The sequence below is a fragment of the Drosophila ananassae genome, chromosome XL (genome assembly GCF_017639315.1).
Source record: "Drosophila ananassae strain 14024-0371.13 chromosome XL, ASM1763931v2, whole genome shotgun sequence".
NCBI lineage: Eukaryota > Metazoa > Arthropoda > Insecta > Diptera > Drosophilidae > Drosophila > Drosophila ananassae.
This window is the reverse complement of record NC_057931.1, coordinates 1039059-1061727: the sequence shown is the minus strand read 5'-3', so window position 1 is coordinate 1061727 and position 22669 is coordinate 1039059. Positions and strand designations below refer to the sequence as shown.

The window sequence follows — 22669 nt, the reverse complement described above, 5'->3', positions numbered from 1 at the left end:
CTCTTCCTGGCCAGCGCGGTGCAGTCCCGCAAGAGGAGGCCGCAACAAGTCCAGAGGCAATCCGAGTGGAAGTTTAAGTCGCGGGGCAGGGCGGCTTTAATCGCTTTGATCTTGGCGCACAAGAGTTAATTGCACGCTTGCTGCACAGTTGCTGTTGCTTGTGGCTTTCTTGTTGCATTCGTGTTGTTGCTGTTGCTGTTGCTGCTCCGGCTTGTTGATTCCACCACAGCAGGCCGCACAGCAATTTGTTGGATAGAAACGTTGCCGGCACGCGGTGTGGCAGCTTCAATCAAATTAATTGTTCTTCGGCAAATACCCTTGTGTTTTGGGGGAAGGATGTCGGCAAGAGATGCCTCTTAAGCCGAAAAGCCTGAAGAGGCAATCCGTTGGGGCAATAATGTGGCAGAGCATCAAATGGTGACCATGCCACAGCCGACAGAGTCGTTCCCATAAACTGTGCGACACTCTCCGAGGGCCGGACAGGCTGAGGGTAGAAAGGTGGCCGTTGGCCACAGGTGGGGGACTGGGTACAGGTGGCACTGTGGCCTGGCGCACCCGCGGAGCGCTGCCGGGCTCTGTCATTAGCCATTTTCCTTCTAATTGCCGTGGCTCCGGCCGGGGACAATAGCAACAATTTAGCCTTTTTGTTGCAATTAAACGAATTCGCGGCAATTTCCTCCTCTCCTCCGCCTGCCCTGCTGCCCTCCGTCTTTAGCTTTTTTGCAATCACTCTTGTCGGAGCTACTTTCGCATCATTAACCCATGGGGGATGGGGTCCCGACTTCGGGGACATCGTGAGAATCCCGGGGACGACATTGAAACACACTTCCTTTCCACTCAATTAAGTTACTTTGTTTTATTTACACTTTCAATCAAATTGTATCCGAGCTTAGAACTAATTCATTAGACACTAGCTTTCGAAAAAAAACTATGTACACTTGAGTAAACTAGGCAACTACTAATATTTAGTTAATAATTAATATTAAAAAAAAACTGGGAACTGGGGTTCGGGGGATCTCTAAAACTACTAACACATTTCGGTTTTATTGAATATTTCTGAGCTTACAACTAGGCGTACATGGAGTCACCATGGACTTAGATCAGAGCTTAAAGCCTTGTGGGATCAAGATTGTATGTACATTCGGGCTGGGAGTACGGAGAGCCAGGATCCGGACCTAGATCCCCTCTCAGTACTACTACTATTAGTTCTAGACCCTCGACTGGTTCGGATTGTAGACCGGGACGTTGTGGAAACTGATGCCGGCGTAGAGGGGCGCCGTGGAGGAGGCACTACCTCCGCCTCCTCCTCCCACCAGACCACCCGTGGACTTCCCACTGGTGTAGAGATGCTTCTTGGGGAGCGCCCCTGCCGACTTGTGGGCTGGGCACGTCTGCGTGCAGCCCGGCGCTCCCAGGCGGCTCCGGTAGCTCTCGCAGGTCTTCCGCGACCACACCCACAGCCCAGTGAGGGTGCCGCCCACCAGCTGGAAGAAGATCCTGACCAGGGCCGGCCAGGCGCTGAGCGGAGCCGGCGAGGCACAGTCCTCCGGCGTGGAGCAGCCGGGCACGGAGTCCACGTAGCGCTCGCACAGGGCGGCGATCACCCCGGCGGCCGTGGGCGCGAAGTAGAGCAGCGAAAAGAGGACGAACCGCTTCCGGATCTGGCCGAAGCGGTGGTGGGCCAGCGCCAAGGTGGGCTGTAGCTGCTGCTGCAGGGAGAGCAGGGAGCGGGAGGCCCGCAAAGTGAAGTAGAGTCCCAGCAGGAGCAGAACCAGGGCGGGCAGCTCCACGAATCCCGGTGCCGTGCACATGCCGGTGAGCTCACTGGGACGCACCCGCTCTAGGAGCAGGGCGGCGATGGGCGGTGCCAGGGGTGGCACCCAGGCTAGGACGTGGAAGAGGCCGGAACGCTTCTCCAGGGCTTCGCTGGACCACTTCTTGTGGGAGGAGAGGTAGAAGCAGAGCGCGAAGATGAGCCACCAGCTGGCGGCGCACAGGCTCAGATACGAGGTGGTGATGTAGGAGGCCAGGCAGGGCGGGGTGAGGAGGCAGCCCTGCCGCAGCCGGGGCACGTCCTGCATCTGCGCCGCCAGGCTGCGGGCCTGGTTGTGGAACACGATCCTCTCCAGGTAGCAGACGCTGAACAGGTTGTAGCACAGGCAGAGGAAGAGCACCGGTCGCTCCGGGTAGCCGAACCGGGTGGGCTCTGCCCAGAAGGTCACCAGCGCGAACAGGGTGAGGACGAAGCAGACGGCGGAGAGGCCCAGGATCAGGCTCTCGGTCAGCTTCTTCTGGGCCGTGGTGTGGAAGGCGTCCCGCTGGCACTGCGGCAGGCAGAGCTCCGGGTTCAAAGGATTTGCGCTGAAGTTCTGGGGGCACAGTACTCCGTTCCCGCCCGAGCTCTGGCCCGATCCCTGTGGCGCATTCTTCCAGAAGCGGTACATGGACGGTGGTGGACTCAGCTCCGGGTGGCGCTCCGCGGCGGCTGCCGGACTCTGGGTGGAGGAGCCTCCTCCTTCGGCCAGTCCCCCTTGAGCGGGCAGCTCCTCGGAAATCTGCATGCACAGCTCGTGCTTCTCCGGCTGGGGCAGGACCTCGCAGTTGAGGAACGAGGGCCACAGCTCCATCAGGTCCGCGGCGGAGCTGGCGGCGCACTCCCCCCGCACGGTCGTGCACAAGGACTTGCAGGCGGTGATGGGGCGGGGCACGTCTGGGGTGCAGAGCGGGAACAGGGCGGAGCAGAGCAGGAAGCGGGCGCGTGGGGAGCACCCGGACTCGATCAAAGGAAGCAGCTTGGCGATCTGGAAGGAGAATCGTTTCGAAAACAAATCAGTAAACAAATTGTGGAAGAATAGCCTCTTAATCTTAAAAGTGAGATGTATAAGTGCCCCAACCCGAAGTAGTTCCGTGAAATCAGCTTCTCCCAAAGCACCAGGCACGTGCACAACATCCGCCAGCCAACCCGTAAATAGCGAATGATTCTCCAGTTTTTATCAATTAACACTATTTAATTGTATCGGCGGAACTTGAAAGGAGCTGCCGCCGAATAATTAGCTCGAAATTCGCTGTCCGACAGCAAATAGGAAGAAAATAAACAAACACTCGAAGAAATTAAAGAACTCAAAATCCCATCAAGAAATAATTCAAATTAAAATCGCCCTCCTCCTCGCTTCTCAAATGGTGTAATTAAGAGGCCTCTAAATTAAGAAATTATATTTTTTATATACATTTTTGATCTGATCTCCTCTAAACTTAAACAATAGTATCCGCCCCACGAATCTTGTATCTTAAGACAGGCACTCTTTTTTCTATCTGTGCAGGTGCGCGGCAAGATTACGATTCTGAATAATACGAATTCGCATTCTTTTTCACACCACCGGGTTGTGTTGTGCCGGCTTGCCATTGTTGTGCCGCCGCCTCTGATGTCTATAATTTTATCTAATAAAAATGCAATAAAAACTTAGTCAAACAGTCGGCCTTTGTTTCGTATTTTCACTCGCTTTGTTGTTCCGCCGACACGCCACCAGCAACAAAGTTAATTTAACAAATGCCGGCCATTTGCAACAATTGAGCCACACAATTGCAGTTTTTGTTTACACCGGCTAATGCCTGATATTAAATTAGCTGGAAATTGCAAAATTAGATCGTGTAATGCTAATGCTAATGCCGGCGATTTGTGTTGCCTTTTTCCAGCCCACGGACTTTGACGAGGGCGCTACGACCTGCGATATACTTTGGCTGTTGGGGGCAGATGTTTCCGAATGCTTTTCAGCATTAGCAATTAAATCTCAACATTTATAAAGATATCCCGTTCAAGGATCCGGTGGATATTGGCCAAGGTACTGCCCTCGCAAAGGGCCATATGTGGGTTTTGGCGGAAGTCCCCATTTTTCAAGGGGGTCCATCAGAAAATTTTGAAAAAAAGGAAAAAAATTCGCCTCCCAGATTTTAAAGCAGTTTAATAGAGAATCGATCCACGATTCCAAAACGGTATTCCTTTCAAGGATCGGCTGGATATTGGCCAAGATACGGGCCTCGAAAGAGGCCAAATGTGGGTTTTGGCGGATGTCCCCATTTTTCAAGGGGGTCCATCAGAAAATTTTGAAAAAAAATCGCCTCCCCGATTTTAATGCATTTTAATGGAGAATCGATCCACGATTCCAAAACGGTATTTCGTTTAAGGATCGGCAGGATATTGGCCAAGATACAGTCCTCGGAAGAGGCCAAAAGTGGGTTTTGGCGGATGTCCCCATTTTTCAAGGGGGTCCATCAGAAAATTTTGAAAAAAAAGGAAAAAAAAATCGCCTCCCCGATTTTAATGCAGTTTAATAGAGAATCGATCCAGGATTCCAAAACGGTATTCCTTTCAAGGATCGGGTGGATATTGGCCAAGATAAAGTCCTCGGAAGAGGCCAAATGTGGGTTTTGGCGGATGTTCCCTTTTTCCAAGGGGGTCCATCAGAAAATTTTGAAAAAAAGGAAAAAAAATCGCCTCCCAGATTTTAATGCAGTTTAATAGAGAATCGATCCAGGATTCCAAAACGGTATTCCTTTCAAGGATCGGGTGGATATTGGCCAAAATACAGGCTCCGAAAGAGGCCAAATGTGGGTTTTGGCGGATGTCCCCATTTTTCAAGGGGGTCCATCAGAAAATTTTGAAAAAAAAGGAAAAAAAAATCGCCTCCCCGATTTTAATGCATTTTAATGGAGAATCGATCCACGATTCTAAAACGGTATTCCGTTCAAGGATCGGCTGGATATTGGCCACGATATGGACATAGTGTGGGCTCATGGGGTAATGCTTCTCCGAAGGGGCTTGGATGGAATAAAAAGCGAATCGATTGAATATTCCACTTCAGTCTTCGGCGGAGATTGTTTATTTTCCATTAGCAGACTCACACGTATTGGTGCCGACTGCCGGGTGTGAAAACTTGCGTCAGACTTCACACATGGAAAAATGTATGGAAGCGAACTGAAAAGAGAAACGCCGCTGCTGGCCAGTTAGGGGTTCATTCCATTTCCATTTACAGTCCCCGGCTGCAATTAATTGTCAATTACTGGCCATGCCATCTAATAACTTCAAATGAAGCCCACATTCCCCTTGGCGGATGCGGAATTAATCCTCGCAAGAAACGCAACCACACGGAGAGAAATTGGAGTGGACTTGGAGTCTTAGACTTGACGGATTTCTAGAGATAGTGGCTAATAGATTGCAGAACTGCATGGGAAAGGACTTGTAGATACTTTGTCTAAAAAGTATCTTTAATCAGACCTTCGATCCGATGATCTATTTTTTGTGTAGCCTGCGCCAGGTCCCCATTGTCCGTGACACAAAAAGCCGACTCTGACGAGGATGACGAACCAGACACATCAACATTTATGGGTTTGTGGAATTTTAGACGAGTCAGCGGAGGGCAGCCAGGAGGGGCACAAACCAGGACAACAACAGGGGCAGCGCTGTGGGGCAGACAGAAAATGAAGCGGATAAGAGGAACAGGATCACAAAAAGCTGCATCAAATTATCGAGATACGTTTTCTCAGGAAAGATGCCGGGCCGGGACTCCTCTTGATAGCCGGTATCTGCGGCATCTTCGCATCTCGGAGATCGGCGGGATGTCCGAGGGGACCGAGAGGCTCCCAGAGCGGGACTTTTGACATGGATTTGATGGTTAGCCAGTCGGTGGGGCTCTGCGGCCTTTTCGGTTTCTTTTTTCGCTTTTGTTGGCCAACAGTAACCGAATTGTGGCCGCCGTTGTATAATTAAGCCACATTAGGCGAAATGGCATCAAAAGGGGGGAAGCAACATAGGGCCGAAGCTGGAGATGGAGCTGGAGCTGGAGCCCAAGAACCGAGCGATGGAGCAACCGGCGGGCATCTCGAATGGAGCATTAGACACGCGATTTCCAATTTTTGTAGCTTTTGTTTCGCCTTCCATCCCGCTCTGAAAAATAGCTGCCAGCAATAATAATTTAATGATGCAGCCGGCAAGTGAACCTTCCCCATCATCATCATGAGGATGATGGGGCAGTGCGGAAGACACTGCGATGATCATTGGCGAGAACTGGCTTTTGGGGCATACAGTGGGTCCCGAAGAGTCTTGGACAGTGTTTCGAGCCAAGGACTCTGTGCCATTTACTGTTAAATTTAATGTTCAAGTCTTAATTTTGATTTATAGACATTTTTTTAAGAAGCACTTGCTTCTGCCCTCCACTGTGGCTCGATTGGGGCTTGGGTTTCGGGCCACAGCCGAGCCAAGTGTCTAAAATGTATTATTAATGCAAAAGGGCACTGCCTGGCCGTGATCATCATCATACCTGGTCATAATGATGGCCAGAACCGCCCCCTCCTTCCGCTCCTCCCCCGCCCCATCACCCCATCGCCCCATCGCTCTCCGCAGCGAATGCAATCTGCAACGCTTTGAGCATTTTTTCGAGTTCCTCCTCTCCTCCGATTTTGTTTACCGATTTTTTAAGGCTCTCTGTGGCCTTTTTTGGTGGAGCCCCGCCAGAGCCAAGTCGAAGAGCTGGCGATTCGCCGCGCCTCGCAGTCCACCCGACAAAGGCGACAAATTCGCTTTGGTCGCAGCACAAAAATAATTATTGTTGCTGACAGGGCCAGTCGGCCCATAGGCCCATTTCCAGCTCCAATATTTATTCTGTTTTATTTTTTCAAAATTCGAATGACTTTCGAGTCGCCTCGCTCATAAAAATCAAAAAGTTCTGCTTAATTTACTTAAAAAACTTCGTTTGGCGGCTGGATGCCCCTCCGCCTCCCTCCGCCCACCAACCACTTTTCGTTTCGGTTTTTGGGGTTTTTTCTTCTTCTTCTGCTTCGTTCGGGTTCGACTCGCGGCTATTTCTTTTAATTTTTGTATTTTTTTCGGACGGGGTTTCTTTGGCAGCTCGGTTCACACTTTTTTCGGACAGAGACTGGCTGGCCCGCCGAAGAAACATTTAATTTTGTTTCAGTTTGAGTTATTCGAGGGGCTCCCCCGCCCGCCACCACGCCACCTCTGCCGTGTTCACAATTCAATTACAAGGCCCAGAACAGCAACAACAATGGCCGGTTGACACCTCTCGGCCTAAACGCGGACTTAATGATTGTACAATTTTGATTAATGATCTCGGGCCGGCAAGAAACAGAGAAACAAAATGGCTCAGCGGTATTTCGGCTTTGAATATATTGTGTTTCGGGGGGAAAAGGAAGGGGGGAGGGTTCCCAGATGCCAAAACCTATGCCAGCTCTGCAGAAGGCCAGCCCTTCGCTCCTGAGATACTTCCCCAAAAGATGCAAGGAACCTGCAACGAATCGCGGCAGCTCCAAACCCGACTGTGTTCATTCATTAACAACGCTTAGTGTCCACGGACCCGGGTCGAATCGGACTGGATCGGATCGGATCGGATCGGATCGGATTGGATCGGATCGGATGGGATGGGGTCCTCTGGAGCCCCGCCCTGCCCTCTCGCTCGCGGGACACTTAATGCGTTCAGACATCTGTATAATCTACATAATGGATTAATTTATAATTCTCTACGCCGGCAGCACACTGCCCACGACAGCCATGTGGCATGCAGGCTGGCGACTCGAGGGCCCTGGGCATCGAACTGCTAATGGTCCGAGTTATGGGAGTCGCTGGCCAGACGTTAGATAACTCCAGATTGCCGCCGACTGGAGCTGTCCCCGCTGGACGTCCGAGTCCTTTCAACGTCGCCGAAGAGACACTCGAGATCCTGGCGGTGTCCGTATCTGCCAGATGCATCTCTAGCCGGCACGCTTCACTGGACACTGGACAGTGGACAGTGGACAGTGGCTGCTGATTCGCCGATTCGCTGATTTGGCTCTGGTCTCAAACAATTTGCCGCCTGTCGGAGTGACAAGTGCCGCGACAGGCCGCGGACCGACACACTCGTGAGGCGGCATACGAAACAGCCATCCCATAGCCCATAGATACGACAGTGAGGCCTCTCTTGACACACCACTTGGTGGCTCAAAGTCAAGAGACCCGGGGCCTCTCGAGAGACGGCGGTGTTTCATCTCGAACCGTTTGCGGTTTTGCCGTATCTTTGAGATGCGTTGCACGACTTCCCCAGGAGGTTTGCCGAAAAGTTAAGTCACAGCTTTCGCAGATGCCTCTCCCAGAGCTGAGAACCCACATAGCACACGACGGTAGAGTAACTACTCAGTCGCTATCCCAATCCCAATTCCAATCCCACGGATAGTGAGACTCTGTTTGATTTAGCTGCCTGGACCGGAGACTCGAACTGACAGCTGTGCACGCTCTGATGCCGATCCATATGGCAGCTATATAGTATATATACTGCGGTTTGGCGCGGCAGACCCACTGGCGGCCCGACTTCAAAGTCAATTGATTTAATTTGCTACGAAAGCGTTTGCAATTAGCGAGCGGGCATTTTCATTAGACGGCGCAGCTTTTTGTTTTGTGTTTTCTGCGATTTCGGTTTCTGTCTCAATCGCAGATATTTTTCTGTTTGGGTAATTTGCATAATTAGGACGCCGTCCCGTGGCGACAACGATGCGATGATAAATCGTCGAAACGCCCAAAAAAAACAGACACAAAATATGAAACAAAAGCTGCTCCATGACATCAGCTCCAAGGCGGCAGATGCAAAGATACATTTTGCATTCTTAATTAGCCGACCCTAGCTTAGATACAGATACGGATCGAATCAAACGGCGGCGATAGCTGGCTGCATTTTTGCACTAAGCCAGCGGCCCGAAGACAGTGCCCAGAAGACAGTGCCCAGAAGACAGTAGCCAGAAGACTGCAGCCCCGAGGCAGTAGACAGTAGACTGTAGACAGAACTGTCAGCCAAATGCCGACGACATACGACTGTCGTCTCACAATTAATTGACATTTTGACTGGCGACGATTGTCATTCAAAGGCCTGGTTCCCGGAGCAGCTATCCAGGAGCAGGAGCAGGAGCTGGAGCCGGAGCAGGAAGCTGCAGTCCAGAGGAATGCACCAAAGCAGCCGCATCCCCGCCACAGCAGCGGCCACAGAAGTGGATACCTTTTGCATAAGTCGTCCGTCTATTAGAGTAATGGGCCAGTCGGGGACTGGCTGCGAGATCCGCGGGAGTCGAGAGTTACAGATCTCCCGAGTGCTCGCTGCCAATAATTGTTTACAATTCCCGGGGAATATATATCTAAATCAATGCTGCAGATTGTGCCGATCCGCTCCAAAGTTAGATAATCTGCGATCTGCGGCGCAGGCACTCAAAGGCCCACCACCGGACACTTGGCGGTGCAATTGGGCCCGGTTCTGGGGCCCGCGGTTGGCAAAACAATTGGGACATGTTTGGCGGGTTTACTGACAGTCGCCTGCCATTGTATGGGCCTGGGAGCCGACTGGGATAATGTATGCGCTGCCGTCGTCCGCCTCGCTGACATTTTGTCAGGCTGGATTACCCGAAATGAGCTGCCGTTTCAGCCACAGGTTCTACACGCAACTTACAACGCAAATTATGTGGCCAGTACCGCTTACAGGCTGCTGCTGCTGCTGTTGCTGCTGCTGCTGCAGCTGTTTCGCCTCATTCCTGCCCTTTCTGCTGTTCGTTTTGGATTTTTGAGAGATATTAAGTATATCCCACAGTGGGGCCAATTCACGCGAGCGCAGGCGCGCAGTTCAATTAACTTAATTGCCATGTAATTACGCGCAGCAACAACAACACCACCAGCACCAGCACCAGCAACAGCACCAGCTCCAACACAAGAAGAAGATCAACCAACTTCCAACATCCTGCCGCTGATGCAAAAAGACACAGCAGCAACAACAAACAATAAAAAAACAAAAGCAAGACAAGAGACTCAAGACACAAACCTGCTGCTGCTGGAGCTCATCTCTCCCAGCCGCAGGTTTAGGTTTCTTTTTCTCGTGTTCCTTACTCTTTCTTAGGGTTTCTTCATTCCAAGACCTATTTTATCCATCTTTGTATCAGGATCTATAATTTTAGGTATATTTTAGTGATGAAAAGATGTTACAAGTAAAAGGAACTAATCTGTTTTATTTCCATATAGTTTTCTTTTGTATTTCATGATTCACCTTCATAGACCCTTTTCCTTTAAGTCCCTTCAATTAAAACCATGAAATAATATTTTAAGCTTCTCAGTAATTCATGATTTCAAATTCGATAACGATTGTCGATAATAACTGTCGCTTAAATAGCTTTTCTCGCAAGTTTACCAACACTACGCTCTTCTCCTGCGCCATTCGCTTTCTCCCTGTTTCTGCGATCTTCGTCCTTCGGTTTGTCGGAAATCTTCTCGTTTAGATCTAGTCCTGACTTCAGTCGAAAGAGTTAATATATAGTTATATAAATAAATAAAACCTATTTTCCTTTTCAGGTAGTGCCGGAAACCAGAACTTATGGCCAAGACATGCCATGATGGCTGCCGGGCTGTGCGGCGGCCATGTCGGTGACTCTCTGAACCAATAGGATTCAACTACCAACCATCATAACTGCTAGGACTGGAAACATTTGGGATTTGGACCTCGAGTAATCCCATGTAAGTATTGGAACTTAAACTTAGTATTTAAAACCTTAAGAGCAACCTAATCCTGCAAGCCTGCACGGCTTTCGTGTGAGTTATGGCGTTGCCACCTAGTGAAATATCATGGCCGCCCAGTGCCCCAATGGCGCTGAAGATCTAAAGCTATCTGAAGGACTTGGTAGTGGGGATCGCAATTAAACTCATTAATTAAATACACAATGACTGCAGTAGAGTATGAGCCCTTCGACTTGCAGGTGTCCGCCCTTGGATCAGATCTCTCTCTTCATCTGGCCGACTCTCCGACATTCCTGCCCCCAGCCCCGCTTGCCACAGCCCCCTTGGTTCGCTCCCCACTCCTCGGTGGGGCAGGCATTTGAAAAACGTTGCGGCATTTTTTGCGTGTTTGCCAGAAGCATCCACCAAAAAAAGATGCCAAGCCAGGCCAAGCCAACAAAAACAGAAAAGAGAGGAAAGGCAGAAGGGGAAAGGAAGAAGGAAGCGGCCGAAGAATGAACTAATTGTTGCTGGCCCGGCTCTGGCTCTGGCTCTGGCTCTGGACTGACTTTTTTTGTTTTTACTTTTAAGCCGCGGCTCACTCTCCTCCTCCTGCTCTTTGCTGTCAAATTGTTTTCGTCAACATTGCAACTGACTGACTGGCTGGCTGACCCATCATTATGGCGACGGATTGTGTGGATTGTGGCCGGCCGAAAAAAATTCCAGCGAAAAAAGCTCACTTGAGTTATGTCCGCCATTCGCCGGACTTCAAAGTCAGTTCCCAGTCAACAAAAAACAATGCCAGCGGCATTTATTATTTTTTGCTATATTTTTTGTACATTAGCTGTGTTGCCGGCCCCCGTATTTGACATTATCAGCGCCGAGCCAAGTCGTTTCAAATGCCGCCCTGGTGGGTAGATGGGTATGGCTTTCTCATCGCCCCTCGTGCCCCAGTGCCTCGCCTCGTCTTGCCGTAATTACAATGCAAACAGAGCGTTCTGCCTTCCCTCTCTAGCTGTCTAGGGCGAGGAACGAGGAACGTAAACCAGGTAGCCGGCCGGCTAGGCCGTCTAGGCCAGTGGACCTCAGCGTGTCTGGCGCTCCCTGATAAGCGGGCTCTGGGTTACTTTCCTTATCAGCACCGCCCGGCGGATGAACTCTTTTTTCTCCACTCCACTCTCCTCGTCGGAACAGACCTCTTTATGATTTTCGCTGATAGCCCCGGGCCGGGCAAACACATTAGTTGTTGTTCCTATTTATCGGAACTGCTGGCGACCAAAATGGGAATTTATAATGCAAGATATACTGACGGGCGACGTGGGAGAACCCGATGACACCTTGAGACCCTGGATTAGAGACACACAGGCCTCGGCCTATTGAAATTTGTCGAAACCAAAGAGCCAAAGATAAAAGCGCCTTCGACTCGGAGAGCCTCTGGGGATCAGTTGCTCCGACCCTGTTCCGTTCCGAGGTGCGAGTCATTTCTTTAATCAAATGTGGCAGATATAGATAGTGTGATATCGGATTGATATTCCCTGGCCCGCCTAAGGTTAAGTCATGGGCTATATATACGCTCCGGGCCGATACAGGCCTTTGGCGAGCGATAAGCCGCCGGCAATTGCCATAAAAAGTGGGTTTTACGGCATTCCTTTGGGCAGCAAGCCAGCAAGGCATCACGGCATCACGGCATCAGGCACCACGGCTACAGCCCGCTAGCCCGGTTAGCTTTTATCACAGCCCGCCCCCCAAGAGGCGGGAGAGCTGGAACTGGTTGCTGAGCAATCTTAATGGGTTCTGATTTTCAAAATCAAACAATTTTATTGTCGCCGTCGTGGTTGCTTTATGGTTGCCATCTATGCTCCGCGGCCTTGTCTGATGTTTATTTGCCTTTTTTTTTTTAGCTGCAGGTGGGACGGGGCGGTGCTGAGGTGACGAGGTGCGAGGCTTAGTGGGCTTGTGGCCCGGCTCTCGGACTCCGTCTCTCCGTCACTTTCCGTCCGCCTAATGCCTTGCTCAAATATTTACAATTACTTTACATAAAACGGCGCAGCCCTCGTCGCCAGTTCTGGGCGGCGGAGGGAGTCTTGCCAGTGGGACTTGTCTTTCGGAGAATGTGAATTTGGTTTCTTGGCTTTCCGAAAGTCTAATTGCCACGCATTTAGCCAAGAACCCGACTTTATCAGCGAGGGCGATATGAACCACTCGAGCATAGCTCATACGCAGCGTGGTCTCCTACTCCTCTAGCGTGTCCAGCGGAGGGAACACCGAAAGTGCATTTCCCGAGGGCTATCATTTTGTCAGTTTGTCGTCTGTAGTTTGTCGTTTGTCGTTTGGTTTGTTTGCTCCCTCGCTGTGTGCTGTTTGTCAAGTGGGCGGTGCGGTGCGGTGCGATGCGGAGTGGTGCGGGCAAGTGCCGACAAAGTGCTCGTCAAGCGACAATTACAAGCAAATTAATTGAAAGTGCGCCCCGGGGGGACTTTTGTTCCCAGATAAGCATCGCAGAAGTGCCTGCACTCATATCACCAGTGCGGGTGAGGGAGAGGCGCTCATTTGCCTTCAGATTAGAGCCACTACTAGGTCCCTAAGCGGGACTAGGCCCAGGAACCTCTATGAGTTCATGAGTTCTATGAGTTCATGAAACAATAATCCAGGATATGAACTTCCCATGGCCCACTTCGAAGCGTAAACTTCCCCTCTGGCCGGCTTTGATGTGGATGCCATGTGATCCCGGGCACTTTGTTATCGGTTCCTCGATCGTTATGTAAATAGAGTCCGCACACTCGCCTTTGATGGCTGCTGATGCTGCTCTTTTACGGCCGCCGCTGCCGAATTCTTTTGATTTCCGAACAGCTACAGTGCCCGGACCCGGACTGGGCTGCCTTTGATCTGTTTTGGGTGCTTCCGATTCGATTCGGCGGCGGGGGGAGGCTGCTTTCGTTTTTATTGCCACTTGAGGCACGCTGGCTCGCCGGCCGTCCAGCTCGCTGTGGCTCGCATAAACAAAACGTGGCCGGGAAGCCAGAAACCCGCCCGGGTCGGACAATGCATTTCGGAGCGTTTCCCCAGCGCCACGATATAACAAAGTAGGCGGCTCCGCGCTCAGTAAACGCCCCAAAAGAAATAATAGAAGCCCGGCCGAGGCCAGAAATGGATGGAGAGATGGAGGTGGGGTGGGGGCCTCCAAGACTGCGGCCCGATAAAGAGTCGAATGCGGCCTGGCCTCTATCTATGGTCAGCTCCTGTCGCCAGAGTTTCCTGCCTAATGCCAGTGCTGGCAGGAGAACCTCTAGAAGTGGGACACAAAACACTATTAGATCCAAAGAACAAAATTAGTCAGCAGTGTCCTCGTTTCTATGAGTGCCTCTTGCTAGAAAGTAGACTGTGTAGCCCAGAGCCCTAGCTGCAAGTCTTGGCTAGAAACCCGCCAACTCCACCATCTCCGGCCCACGTTCTCCGCACTTTGCATCGACACATCGACGTCTGCGGCTCTTTCATCCCAAAGCGGGCATGGGCATGAAATGCAAGACACGCTCAAAGGAGACCGAAGACCGACGAGCGAGGAAAGGTGTTAATGGACCAGCCTGGGCACACACACTAAGCCGCCACTGACGCTCTGGCCTGCACTGCGCCGAGCCAGGTAGACCCTCTACCTGGCCCATGCCACGCACTAGAGCTCCTCGGTTTCTCCGAGTGCAGATTCTCCTCGCAGCGGCAGCTCTTTCTTCCCGGCCATTTATTTTGTTCTCTCTTTGTCGCCAGCACACCGACTGGCAGGTCTTCCCGGCCAGCGATCTCTGCCGCGGAGATTTCCACAAAATAGCCAGCCCATTTCCCCGACGACCCGCCCTCCTCCACAGTCGCTTGTCACGCACTGCCGTGCAGGACGGTATGGAAACATCATTCTAAGTAATAGTACTCACTACTTTCCAGCCGAAACCCGTGTGTGGGAGACCCCAGGGCCGCTCCCCTAATTGAAAAGCAATTAAATGTCGTTCCCTGCACTCCTCCCGAGTGATAACAGCGCGTAAGTGTCTGCTGCGACTTGTAGGTTTTATCTAGATAGTGCCTAGTGTCTAGTGCCTGGTGCCTAGGGCCATGGGTCGGGGGAACCTTCACCATTTGCCTGCCGCCTCGGCTTGTTTCCCAGAGCGCTGCTAATGGAAATGGAAATGGAACCCCCCGACTCCACGTTCGAATGTACAATCGGAGACAGCGGGAGGTACCCGCCCGAGAAAGGCCCGAGGCGGGTCGGCGGGTCGACGGGTCGGAGGGGTTCTCAGGGCCGAGATAAAAAGAAACAGAAACAGAAACGGATGGGGCTCGAACCTCCGCATTATGAATAAAATTATTGGAATCTCCATACTGCTCCAGTTCGGTCTCCGCAGCGAAAGTCCGCAGCCCGGCTCCATATCGGGGCAGTTGATCAACAGAAACTACTAAGTAAGTGGTGCTCGCAGCTTAAAATGCAATTAGCCAGCCCCCTCCCCTCTAGTAATTTTTATTTATTTACGTTGCTGGTTGCCGGGTTTGGGTTTCTGCTTATCTTGCATCGGCGGCAGCCGCAGACACACCATGTGGGAGGGAGGGCCGGGCTGGGATCTTTGATGAGCTGCCGCCACGGCCCCGGTCCTCTGGCCACGTACCCGCCATTCACAATTCGCACTCTCCGCGAGAGCTGTGACTTTTCAGCCACATTGTGCCTGCCTTGAACCCCCCAGACATGGACTTGAAACTCGTAGTATCAGGAGGTATCTAGTTCGGACTCCTGAACCCCCTCAGGCTTGTGTGCTGTAGTCGCTCTGCTCTCGGCACGTAGCCGCCGAGAGTTGTTTTTATGGGCCACACTGCACTGGAGCTTATCGGAAGGCCGGAATCGCCACTGCCACCTCAAGACGTGCCAGCTCTCTGAGTTCCTTACCTGCAGCTCAGCCTCCAGCTGGTTGGTGTGACCCGCCAGGTTGGGCAGAGCGGTCATGTTGTAGCCGAGTCCCTGGCAGGCGGAAACGGCAATCCGCTGGCACTGTAATCCGTTCGGGCCGGCCGCCTGGCCCCCGTTCTGGTGGGGACTGCTGGCCAGGACCGGGACGAGGCCTAGGCCGACGCCGGCCAGGAGGATCAGCAGTGGCATCATGGTGGGCATCTCTGGATTAGGTGGTGCGTGTGGGCAGCATCATAGTCGTATTGGCGAATCCGGCAGTTTATCAGACACAAGCACGTGAAAAAAAATAGATTGTTTCTCGGGTTCTCCGATCAGTTTCTGCGTAGTTCGAGTCTCGCGGGGAAGACAGCTCTTCCGTGGGTTCAGGCACTTGTTCACAGAGTCAGAGATCGAAACACTATCGGCCAAGTTGGCAAAAGGCGAAGTCTTGGCCGCTTTGCCCGTCAGAGTGGCGAACTACCGAACGTCCGATGTCGAGCGTGGGGCATTGGGTTTTGAATCGAGCGGGTCGAGGCGAGCTCCGACGAAGTCTCTGGCTGGCGGCTTGCAACGCGTTCGATCGAACATGTTCGACTCAGGTGGGCCACCTTGGCTACCTGGAGTGGCTTCCAGTAGGGGCTAGTAGGAACAAGTGGGTCTTGGTTTGCAGGCCAGGATATGAAACAGGAAGGAAGGTCTAGTCCGAACAGGTGGACCTTCTCCTATGAGTCCTACTAATCCTACCTCCCAAAGGTGGTAGCTATTCTATAGAATATAAACTATATTTTGAGGTTAAATGGATCGATATCCTGTCCATATCCTGCCCATATCCTGATGCATCTGTTCAAGAAACAGATTCGAGATTGATGGAAGGGATTTCCTCTAGAATCTCATAAATAGTCAGCCGGCAGGTGAGGAAGACTCCACCGTGGGGCATTCCAGAGGTTTGATTCGAACTCATACTAACACAATAGTGCACTGAGCCAAAAAACCCAAGAATACTTTAAATATTAGTTGAAAAATAAATAAGCAAACATGTATCTTACTTTTGAAGAACTATAAGAGCCTGTCCAAGTCCTAATTGATGAAATATTATATATTTTTTTCAAACCAATATCTATTTATAATATTTCTAAATTTTTTTCAGTGCTGGCATGGAGAAATTCGATCGGCAGCGACGGCCAACCGCAACAGCAACATCAAACAAAACTGGTGGCAGTGGCCCGCCCGGAGTGGGGGCCGTTTCTGTGGCCCCGAGGGGGTGGACGGGGGGCGGATGCAATTGAACACCGCGACCTCTACACGCTGCACCTCTTCTGCCGCCCCACTGCCTCCGCCCCGCCTGTGCCTCTGTCTCGGCCACTGCCTCTGTCGGTGGATGAGCGAAGTCGACTGCGACGACGGCATCGGCATCGGCTTCGGCATCGGCGATCTTTGATGTGTGCTTTGATTTCCGGCAGCCAGATAAGATTTTCTGCCCGCCGCTGCCCCACCGCGCCCGCGGCTGCTTCTGGTCTCTCCCTGGGTGCTGCTGGATCCGAGCGAATTGCTGCCAATCTCTGCCGCCCTGCCCTGCCCTGCCCCGCCCTGCCCAGGTGAGTGTCCAGCCCAGTGGTAGGTGGAGCTAGGAGCTAATCGCCGGAATTAGATCGCCGGGCAGCCACCTGCTCGGCCCGAGAGCGGGCATTTAGTGCAGGCTCCTAATTAGGCGGGGCCTAGCTGTGTGGCTTGGAGTGCTCCTCCTCCTCCCCTCAAGTACCATCGTAGGTAATCCCCCGCATGGTCCATAGAGACACACACACAGGGGTGATCCCGAAAAAGAAGATCCGGGCCGGGCCTCCATTGTTTGTTTTCGTTTTGTGCTGTTGATTCTCGAAATCCGCCAGTTGCCAGTCGGGATGTCCCCGCTCGGATGGATGCGCACGCAAAAACACCATCAAAGAGATCGGTCCGGGGCGGGGGACGGAGTGGATCCAGGCCGGGAGAGGGTCTGGGCATAATAGCTAATGTAAGCACTTGCACTTGGCCCGCTTCCCCGACCCCGCTCCCGCAGCGCGTCTTTTGTTTACACAATACGCTCTCAGGCTCGGGCTCGGGTTCGGGCTGCTTCCTTTGTGCCCGTGGCGGGTGGCGTGGCGGGGTCTCCGAGAGTGTTTCTGTTAAGTGCCCCTATCGGCTGGTGCCGTCCCGCTCCCTCGGATGACACACGTAAGTGCGGATCGCTTTGGATCAGAGGCGATTAGTCCAATTGTGGTAATAGGAGTCTTTTGTGCCTCGAATTTGGGAGTTCGTCACTCCGGCGAGGCCGTGTTCTGGGCGAGTTGCCGACTCGGGTCTGCTTAGCAGCTCTCGACAGAGACATCAGCTTCCTGAGAGTGGCTTCAGGGGGAGGTTGGAGCACTCTCAGCCGTCGTCGCGGATGAACCTCGCTCCGAGGCGACACTTTGGGGAAATCTTCAAAGGGAAGCGCCGGCGAGTCGCCCAGCCGTGGAGCGCTGTCAACATGGAAAACGATCATATTTTCCACGCCGTCTCCCCCCGCCGCTTTCCCATTTTCATTTGCCGTTTGCCATTTTCCATTTGGGTTTTCCCAGCGATCGGCTGTCGTGGCTGGTGACTGCTGGCTGGTGACTTTGATTTTGATTTGTTTGCGCTTTTCCTCCACCGATGCCTGCCTCCGATGCACTCCGCCCGATGCTTGACAAAGATATGCCCGCCCAGCCGGATGGGATGTCCCACCTCCCACATCAGCCACAACAACTCTTTCGGGGTCCACAGAGCCGCGGATCCACTATGCCAGTGGGCCATTAACTAGTTTTCTGGTCGGCCGAGTTCAAAAGCGCTTATTAATCTCTGGTACTTGTGTTTAGTACTTTTAAATACGTTTTGAGTACTTTATTCAGTGTGCTTGATGTTGTGCCGCCGCTCCAAGTCACGATGTTTGTCTTCCCTCCGATCTCCAAGCACTCCCCAGCCAGCTCCTCCTCCGCCTTCCCTGCTGGCCTGGCCGCTTTCAGCTTTTCTGATTTCTGCTTTTTGCTTTTTGCTTTTTGCTGTTCGCTCTGGCGAATTGGACGCGCGTCAATATTTATTTTATTTATCTTCTTGGCCGCTCGGCTCACGGATCTCGGAGCCGGGAAAGCACAGAGGCGGAAAACTCTACAGAGGGGGGGCTACAGAGAGAGAGGACGCGGTTGTGCCTAGTCCTAGTACAGTCTTCCAGAGCACAGTGCATTGCGAAGAGACACAGTACACCCTCTGTGTCTCTGGCGCCCGCCTGCCATTCAATCCGCCCGCCGACTCCCCAGTCCCATCGCTTCTCTGGAGAAGCCTTAGGAATAATGCGATAATTACAATGCCAAGAACGACTCGCCAGAGGCGCGGCTCCAGGGGGGACCGTGTGAACTGCCGCGGCCCAGACAAGCGTCTAGGGTTACCAGGTGGGGAGTGGGGAGTGGGGAGTGGGGAGTGGGGGCCAGAGATTAGCCGGAGTGGAGCTCCTTGGAGGGGGCAGTGGCTACTTCAGTTACACTAAACGGCAGCCACATAGATCTCCCGTTGGGGGCCTTGGCCGGAGACAGTCAGTCGGTTGGCAGCCGCAACGTGATGGATAGGATGGCCAAAATCAATAATTGGGCGGAGAGGAGGTCCTCCGGAGAAGGGTGTGCCTAATTCGAGTGTTTAGAGGTTGTAATTGCTCAATTGGCCCGCAGCCGGGCATCTGATCGAAGGAGTTTGGGGGCCTGGGACGAGGATCCTTGGGGAAAGAGAAGGAAAGGAGGGGGAGAGGAGCCGTAACCGAGCCCGGCGCTAATTCAGGTAAGAGGGAACAACAATGGAGCCGCGGACGGGCAATAAAGCTGCAGAACCCCGAATGCCAATGCGGAAAGCTCGACGCGAGACCCGCAAGAGGGAATATATGACTTCCATTGTGCGGCCCTAGACATTCGTCTATAGAGCCGGAGCGGAGGAGGGCGGGGCGAGCCGAAAATAATTTGCCATATCCTGGCGGGACGAGAGTAGGGGCAGGCAGCTGGCGGATGGAGGAATACCCGAGGACGGGGGACTGGAACAGATAAGGGTCGTCGAGGGAGAGCTGTCGGCGAAAGATGAAAGCCCGACTGGGGTGCTAATAAAGTTGCCCAGCAAAAAGAACTTTGATCCATGGTCACAGGAGGGGAAACTCCTCCCCTTCGGGCTTCAGGCTGTGGGCTGTGGGCTGCGCAGCCTTCCTTCCTGTCACTATCCCTGTCCCTGTCGCTGTTCCTGTCCCTGGCCGCGGGCACACCCCCTGAACCTGTGTAGGTGCTAATTCAGCGACCCCACACACAGCTACCCAGACACCGCGCAGAATTTCCATTTTCAACAGAAATGAACTCGAGATAAGAACTAAATGTCAAAATTATCAACACACGCGGAGCGACCATTAACCCACTGGTGGCCAGGAGGACAGAAGGGCCCCGAAGGTCTGGGCTTTGAAACTTAAAAGAGTTGCTCCATACTTCTCGATAGAAGGCAATCCTGGGCATGGCTTCAACTTAATGAGTGCCTGTCTTGGGTTAAAGACCCTGATAGCGGGGACTGTGGATGGAGCTCATCCTCGGCGGATGAAGAAAAAATGGTTGAAGCCCAGGGGACCAGAGGACCGGCGACAGACTCACAAAGTGCAAATATGTGTTGCCAGACCACAAAGCCGGCTCTGGCTCTGTCCCTGGCTCCGAATCCGAGACTGAGACTAAAGCCAAAAGCAAAAGGCAAACGGCAAAAAAGGCCTACAGGAGGGAGGGCCAGGGAGCTGGGAAGTGGGGCCGATGGATGCGATTGCCTTGCCTCGAGATGCCAAAGTGCATCAGACACTAAAATGCAGAAAATTGAAACAGGCTTTTAATGAAATGAAAGCGCCGCGAGAGATGAGATGCGCGGCTGGCTGGACGGCTGGACGGCCTGGGAGGTGGAGTGGCAGTTGCTCCGCCGAGTGGCTATCTATCCTACTATCGGACCGGCGTCCAGGGCTCGAGGATGGTGGCAAACGAGAGCGAGTGAGCCCGGTCAGAAACGAACACAAAGAGTCAATTAATTAGTAGATGGATCCGCGATTATCGCTATATTAACATTGCACTGTCGCTGGGCTGCTCTGGGAGAAGCTGGGGCGCGGGGAAGGACAGGCTTAGGATTGCATCTCAAAATGTAGAGTGATATTCCTCCACTCACTGCCCTGCAGTGTGGAGGCAGTGCCCGGAGCTGCGGCCTGTGAGTGGTCTTCCTGCGGCTCAAGATAAGGCGGACGAGGTGCTGGCTCAGGATCGCTCAGGACTGGCCGGTCGATGTGAAGTGGAAGCTGGGGAGTTCATTAAATGATAACAGGCCCGGTGAGCCGAGCCGGCGGGTGATAAGGCCATTTGAACTAATCCGCTCCGACAGGACGGGAACAGCTGCCACGACTCGGATTGTGACTCGGAATGGAAGCAATCATCTGCGGCGGAAGATCAAATGGGCGAATGAACGAATGCCTGAATGCCCGAATGCCCGAATGGGAGACTGAACAAATGAATAATTGAACAAATGAATAACTGAACTAATGAACCAAAGAGGGTTCCCAGGAAAGACTAATGATGGCGGGAGCCAGGGAGTTGGGCGATGAAAAGCAGCCCCGGAATCCTCGGAAACAGAAGCTGTGCGGCGAAAAATGATTTAAATACACGCAATCCTGGAGGCGCCACGCCGGGCCGGGACCTGAAATTTATGATGCAATTTGCGAGCGGGAACGCGGCAAGGAGGGACAAGGGCACTCGGATCAAACTTACATATGCATGCTGCCCGACCTATATTGCTTCTCCCCGTCCCGGGCTGGAGTCTTGAATTATTCCGCACATCGGAGTTACGAGAATGGAACGCCACCTTGATGGGGATTAGCCCGAGAGCCGGAGACCGCTCACCCGATTAGCGGACTAAAATATAGGCTCCTGACTCATCCCTGCCTGATGACTCAAGCCGATCGCCTAGTTTTTTTAACCCTCTTCCAGGTAGTCCATAAAACATTCCCTCAAAAACAGAAACAGAATCAGAAACAGATACGACAATAGTATGCTAAAATCGAAAGCCGCATTTCGCGGGCGAACCGGCGCAGATTATAAGCTGCAGGTGGGGGGGAGTCTGGAGACTGGAGCCTGGAGGCTGAAGGCTGGAGCTCGAGGAGCGGGAGCAAAACGGCAGCCATCCGAGAATCGCTTTACGCCTTCTGCGAAATATTCATTACAGCAAATTTGTAAAGGCAATATGAGCGGCACCACGGGGAGACGTGTGGCACTGCGAGAAACTCTTACTTCTCTTAGATACTCGGCAGGTAAGTCTCAGAGGTCTGTGCCCTTCGTCACTGATTGCCTTTCTTCCAGTGCACTACCCGAGACGGGGCCCGAGGCGGGGCAGCTCTTGGCCCTCAGAAGATGACGCAGCCGGAGACTGGAACATGACTTGGCCCTCGCTCCCTGCTCCCTGCTCCCTGCTCCCTCTTTAGCTGTGCTCCGTGTGCGAAATTATCTTTGGTTATTTGGTTATTATGCATTATGATGAGGGCTAATGCGCACAGTTCCTGTGTCTGCTCCGCCGCGGAGTAGGGGAGAGGAGCAGGCCACGCCGGGCTGGGAAATCTCTACTATTTGTATACAAAGTCGCTAACAGAGCCAGGCGTCATACTACAAGTCATTCAAGAATTTCCCTCGGAGACAAAACCTGGAGAGCCTGGAGACAAAAGGAGAACCAAGGCAGAGGTGCACCACCGGCGATGAAGAAAGGAAATCTAAGCGACGACGACAACTCAATTGAAGCAAATTGCGAAAAATATTGCCGGAAGGGCGTGCACCTGGAGAAACTGCCTCTGCAGATCCATTCATCCCTCTGAAGCCTCGAGATTAATGGCCAGTTTTTATTTCAGTGCAGAGGGGCTGGCATCAAGATCTGAGCTGGAAATTGAATGCACGTTTTGTTGCCCCATTGTACGCCTCTGCCCCGCCCCTTTCTTTCTCTCCTCCGTCGGCGGCGGCGGGTGTCTCATGGGCGCTGCTCCTTGATTTTTTCCCTGGCCGCTTTTTGTTTTCGTTTTTTAGTGTTTTTTAGTGCTGCTGCCGCATGAAATATTGCCCGAGGGGCGGCTCAATTTTGATGCATTTACAACGTTCGGGGTGTTGGTAATTATAGGGACTTTATGTCTGGAAGTTTCCTTTATGATAGGGTTTTTACTTTCAAGT

The 22669-nt window shown here is 52.5% G+C and overlaps 1 protein-coding gene across 1 annotated transcript; it reads right to left on the bottom strand.

Annotated features, from left to right (window-relative positions):
- Positions 1 to 830: 830 nt before the first annotated feature.
- Positions 831 to 15970, bottom strand: LOC6503881 (frizzled-3). Its single transcript, XM_001963738.4, has 2 exons — positions 15426 to 15970; positions 831 to 2801 (listed from the first exon to the last, which is right to left on the bottom strand). The coding sequence occupies exons 1-2, from the start codon at positions 15645 to 15647 to the stop codon at positions 1209 to 1211; spliced, it is 1815 nt and encodes a 604-aa protein (XP_001963774.1). The 5' UTR covers positions 15648 to 15970; the 3' UTR covers positions 831 to 1208.
- Between the last annotated feature and the right edge of the window lie 6699 nt (positions 15971 to 22669).

What these genes read in the sequence shown, in the direction of transcription:
- LOC6503881 (XM_001963738.4), bottom strand. Translation starts at nt 15,647, where the DNA reads ATGCCCACCATGATGCCACTGCTGATCCTCCTGGCCGGCGTCGGCCTA. An exon ending in AGCTGGAGGCTGAGCTGCAG is followed by an intron (nt 2,802 to 15,425) that starts GTAAGGAACTCA and finishes TTCTCCTTCCAG; the next exon opens with ATCGCCAAGCTGCTTCCTTT.